Below are 4478 nucleotides of genomic sequence, written 5' to 3'. Positions count from 1 at the left end.
GGGGCTGGTGGCCGGTCAGCGCCAACGTGGCCCCCGGCGGTACTACCAGGAGTCCCACGACCAGGTCGGCTGCGGCCAGAGAAGTCACGAACACGTTGGTCATGGTCTGGAGCCTCGGCGTCCGGGCGATGGCCACGATGACCAACAGGTTGCCTCCCACGGTGGCCAGCACCGCCAGCGCCAACAGCGCCCCCGCCAACGCCGCTGCCCACGGCACCCCTGACAGCCCACTCGTGTTGGCAGAATTGGGCGCCAGGGTGGGGGCATCTGGCCACGAGGCCAGAGAGCTGTTCGCGTCAGGTCGCGGAGCCATTCCCACGTCGCGCTTGGGGCGGGGGGGAGAGGGGGGGGCGGGTAAGGGGGCTCCCAGCTCACGCGACTCAGGGGAGGGGGCAGTGGGGCGTGGGAGAGATCTCCTTGGCCTGGGCCATCTTCCCTGGTTGACTGGGAGCGAAAGCTCAGCCCCCCCCCCACACACACACACCCACACTGGGTGCCACCGCTGGGGGTTGGGGGGAGTGGCGGCTCTTAAAGGGGCAGCGGCCAACAGTCTCAACACTCGGCTTCGGGAGGGGAATTGGAGGGTAGGGAGGGAAACAGGTGGAAGCCCGACTTTTCCTTTAGCCAAATCCGGAGCGCGGAGGCCCTGACTTCTTTGCCACGGTGTGCCCACTCCTGCCACGACCAGTTCCACACTCAGCACAGCACCGGTCAGCACTGGTTTCCTGGCCTCCCCGCTTACGGTGGCAGAGGAAAGGTAACCCTTTCTGTCCACAGTAGCCCCTCGGCTACTCGGGAGCTCCTCTAAGATATTGTAAGTTAAGTAATAGAGGGCAGCCAGTATCCTCGCTTCTCCCGGGAGGCTATTTCAGTGAGATTTGCCCCCTTTCCCTTCTATTTCCCTTACCCTCCCTGTCTCTCCCGTTTTCTGTTCTGGCTCCCTCACCCCCCACCCCCTCAGCTGCTGGGACGTTTACCATTTTTCAGGGTCTTTATCATTGCCCACTCATTTGAATTTCAATTTGGCCTCCATAGCCTGGGATGCTGAGAGTTTCGATTTCTCCAATTTCCCCATTACACATTGCCCTTTCCACACACCTTTCCACCTTGACATTTTCTAGATGGGCCCTTTTTTCTTAAAATTCTGTTGAAAAGACACGTTAAAAGTGAATGAATGGGTTTGAGGTTGAGGCTGATCCACATCACCCTCAACTATCCACAAATCTTCCATCACCACCCTCCTGATGGAAAAGTGTTCACGCCACTTCCTTGAAGATTTATTCATGAACTTTTTTTTATTTTTTTATTTATTGATTTCAGAGAGGAAGAGAGAGGGAGAGACAGATAGAAATATCAATGATGACAGAGAATCATTGGCCGGCTGCCTACTACACGACCCCTGCTGGGGATCGAGCCTACATCCTGGGCATGTGCCCTTGGCATGAATCGAACCTGGGACCCTCTAGTTTGCAGGCCGACGCTCTATCCACTGAGCTAACTGGCTAGGGCTATTCATGAACTTTTTTTTTTTTAAATATATTTTATTGATTTTTTACAGAGAGGAAGGGAGAGAGACAGAGAGTCAGAAACATCGATGAGAGAGAGACATCGATCAGCCGCCTCCTGCACATCCCCCACTGGGGATGTGCCCGCAACCCAGGTACATGCCCTTGACCGGAATCGAACCCGGGACCCTTCAGTCCGCAGGCCAACGCTCTATCCACTGAGCCAAACCGGTTTCGGCGATGAACTTTTAATTAAAAACTAGAAGAGGTTGAATTAAGAAATTCACGCGTTGCATCTCCAAGTGTATGGAACCAGAGGCCTGGTATTGTAATGCAGCTCCAAGTCTCTTCATACCTCTTATCAGAGGTTCCCTTCACCGGAGGAAGCCCAAAGCCCACTTCCCTTCCCCTACCTCACCCAGACTTAGAGCTGGTCCTGCTAGCCAAGCTATTCCAATCTCCAAGCCAGTTCCTCTGAAATTGGGTGTGGGAAGATGAGACTGGAAAATAGGCTCCTGGATTCAAGTTCAAGGGCAGGAAGATAGGACACCTTAATGAAGTCCTATCAGAACCTGATCCTTGAGCTGTCTTGCTTCTTCCCCTGAAACAATGAGACAAAAAGGGGAAAAATATCATGGAAAATGCCTCCAGGGCCATGCCCTAGCATGTCTCTTTTGCACCGCTCTATATTTCAAAAGAACACTGTATAGTCACTGGTTTAAGCAATCCCTCTGGGAGGCTGAGCCAGGGGTTGGGAGGTTGAAAGACTGGAGGGGAAGTGAGGACCTAAAATTATCCTTGAGGAAAAAGAACCAGTTTCATCTCCCAGGGACCCAGCAGCTCACCCATGAGCAGGGTTTGTCAGTGGCTCCCAAGCAAATGCCTTCCATGCCCATGCAGTACTCCAAGCAGACCTTGGGATCCATGGAAATGCCTAGCGAGTGGAGGTAAAGAGACCCAGACCCAGCCCCTGCCCCAGGTCATGCCCCACTTGGCCTGAGTCTTGGCTGTGACATCCTGCTGGTCATCAAGGCGGTCACTCCCAAGTGGGTTTTGCAACACCCCAGAGTGTTGCCAGTTATTTCAAAGGGGTGTCATGAGATTCTTAAAGAGTAATCTCTACAACAAATACATGCCATTCAGCAATTTTTTTTCCAGGACAATAGAATTGGCTGGGGAAGGGAAGGAGGGTGCCAGGAAGTCAAGCAGCTTTAAAGGATGTCTTTGCTTTAGGGTGTGACCTTGTTATTCTGAAGAAGTGTGTACAAATGTTTACATTTAAAACACACACACACAAGTTTTCCCTACCCACATGAGTGTGCCTGAGTTAGGGGAATGGTTAGGCGGTTCACCATAGGAGACCATGAGAAGAGGAATTTCAGGCCTCTGTTAGTGGAGGCCCTTAGGAGCCAACAGGGCAAGGCTGAAGCACCTGGCAGCCCACTTCCTCCTCTTCTGTCTGTGTGTGGAGGTGGGGGTTGTGCGGGGGGAGCATTCCTTCTGAATTCTCAGTCTAGTCTTTCCCCAGGCTATGCTGCTACCAGGGTGAAAGGTTCCTCCTTTTGCTACTTTGGTCTGTTTTCTAATTTAATCTTTTGAGTAGGTAATTGTTCTTTCTTTTCTACACTAATAATAGTAAAACAGCCGAAGCCGGTTTGGCTCAGTGGATAGAGCGTTGGCCTGGGGACTGAAGGGTCCCAGGTTTGGTTCCGGTCGAGGGCATGTGTCTGGGTTGTGGGCACATCCCCAGTAGGAGATGTGCAGGAGGAGGCTGATCGATGTTTCTCTCCCATCGATGTTTCTGACTCTCTATCTCTCTCCCTTCCTCTCTGCAAAAAAATCAATAAAGCATATTTAAAAAAATAGTAAAACATACCCACTATTCTGCACCTTACTTATTTTAGCTTAACACTCTATATCTGTGACCCTTTCATACCAAAACCAAAACCAAAAAAAAAAGCTTCTGGCAGACATCTAGTTTACTCCTGCTCTTTACTAATAGATGGTATTGTGGTGAATAACTGGTTCGTCATTTCACCTGTGTGTGAACTAAATTTGTAGACTAAATTCCTAGAAACAGAATCACTATATTATAAGGCACCTACTTTTGCAAATTTAAGAAATATTGCCAAATTACCCTTTCCAGGTAAAATACCTATTTACACTCTTTTTTTTAAAAAAAGCTATATTTTATTGATTTTTTACAGAGAGGAAGGGAGAGGAATAGAGAGATAGAAACATCAATGAGAGAGAGAACATTGATCAACTGCCTCCTGCACACCCTCTACTGGGGATGTTCCCGCAAACCAAGGTACATGCCCTTGACCGGAATCGAACCTGGGACCCTTCAGTCTGCAGGCCAACGCTCTATCCACTGAGCCAAACCGATTAGGGCTATTTACACTCTTGCTATCATTTCTGATGGCCAGCCTGGGTTTGGAAACAAGTGACCTGCTGCTTTGGAAAGTCGTCCTAATGACTGGCCCCAGGGATACGCTGCTGCCTGGTCTGTAGAGGTCATCCAACTCTGGACAGAAGCATGTGTTTCCCAGAGGGAGCTTTACCCTGGCCATGGGCCCCCTAGTAACCTTTGTTCTGTGCCCTTGGTAGCAGACAGTGAGGGCCTCTGAATCTACTGAGTTCAGGTCTCCAGGCTGCTCTTTATGTGTTGGGGGCTCCAAAGATGCAAGTTGGGGTTAGTTGTGTGATGATCAGTGACTTAGAATGCATGGTCCGCAGAACCAGCAGCTGCCTGATGGGCAGAAGTTCCAAAAGCAGGCAAGTTGTAGCTTGTGATTGGTCCTATGCCCCTCACAATGGACTGCATGGATGTGTGCACATTTGTGTGTGTTATGTAACCGGGTAGGAAGAAACTCAGGGGACTTCAGGGGACTGCAGCCTTGTACATGACATGTGTTGGAGGTGTTACAGTCTATAATTCGTAACCTTCCCCCCCTGGCTTTAAAGTTCTTA

At 50.4% G+C, this 4478-nt stretch overlaps 1 protein-coding gene across 1 annotated transcript in view; it reads right to left on the bottom strand.

Moving 5' to 3' along the window:
• The window catches only part of ADRB3 (adrenoceptor beta 3), a 3622-nt gene extending 3196 nt beyond the window's left edge, over positions 1 to 426 (bottom strand). The window contains exon 1 of the mRNA XM_006765588.2: positions 6 to 426. Within this exon, the coding sequence (XP_006765651.2) occupies positions 6 to 313 (308 nt within the window). The 5' untranslated portion in view covers positions 314 to 426. The remainder of the gene's footprint in view (positions 1 to 5) is intronic.
• Between the last annotated feature and the right edge of the window lie 4052 nt (positions 427 to 4478).

The sequence above is a fragment of the Myotis davidii genome, unplaced genomic scaffold (genome assembly GCF_000327345.1).
Source record: "Myotis davidii unplaced genomic scaffold, ASM32734v1 scaffold93, whole genome shotgun sequence".
Taxonomy (NCBI): Eukaryota; Metazoa; Chordata; class Mammalia; order Chiroptera; family Vespertilionidae; genus Myotis; species Myotis davidii.
Note: the sequence above shows the minus strand (reverse complement) of the source record. Positions and strands in the feature narration are given on the sequence as shown.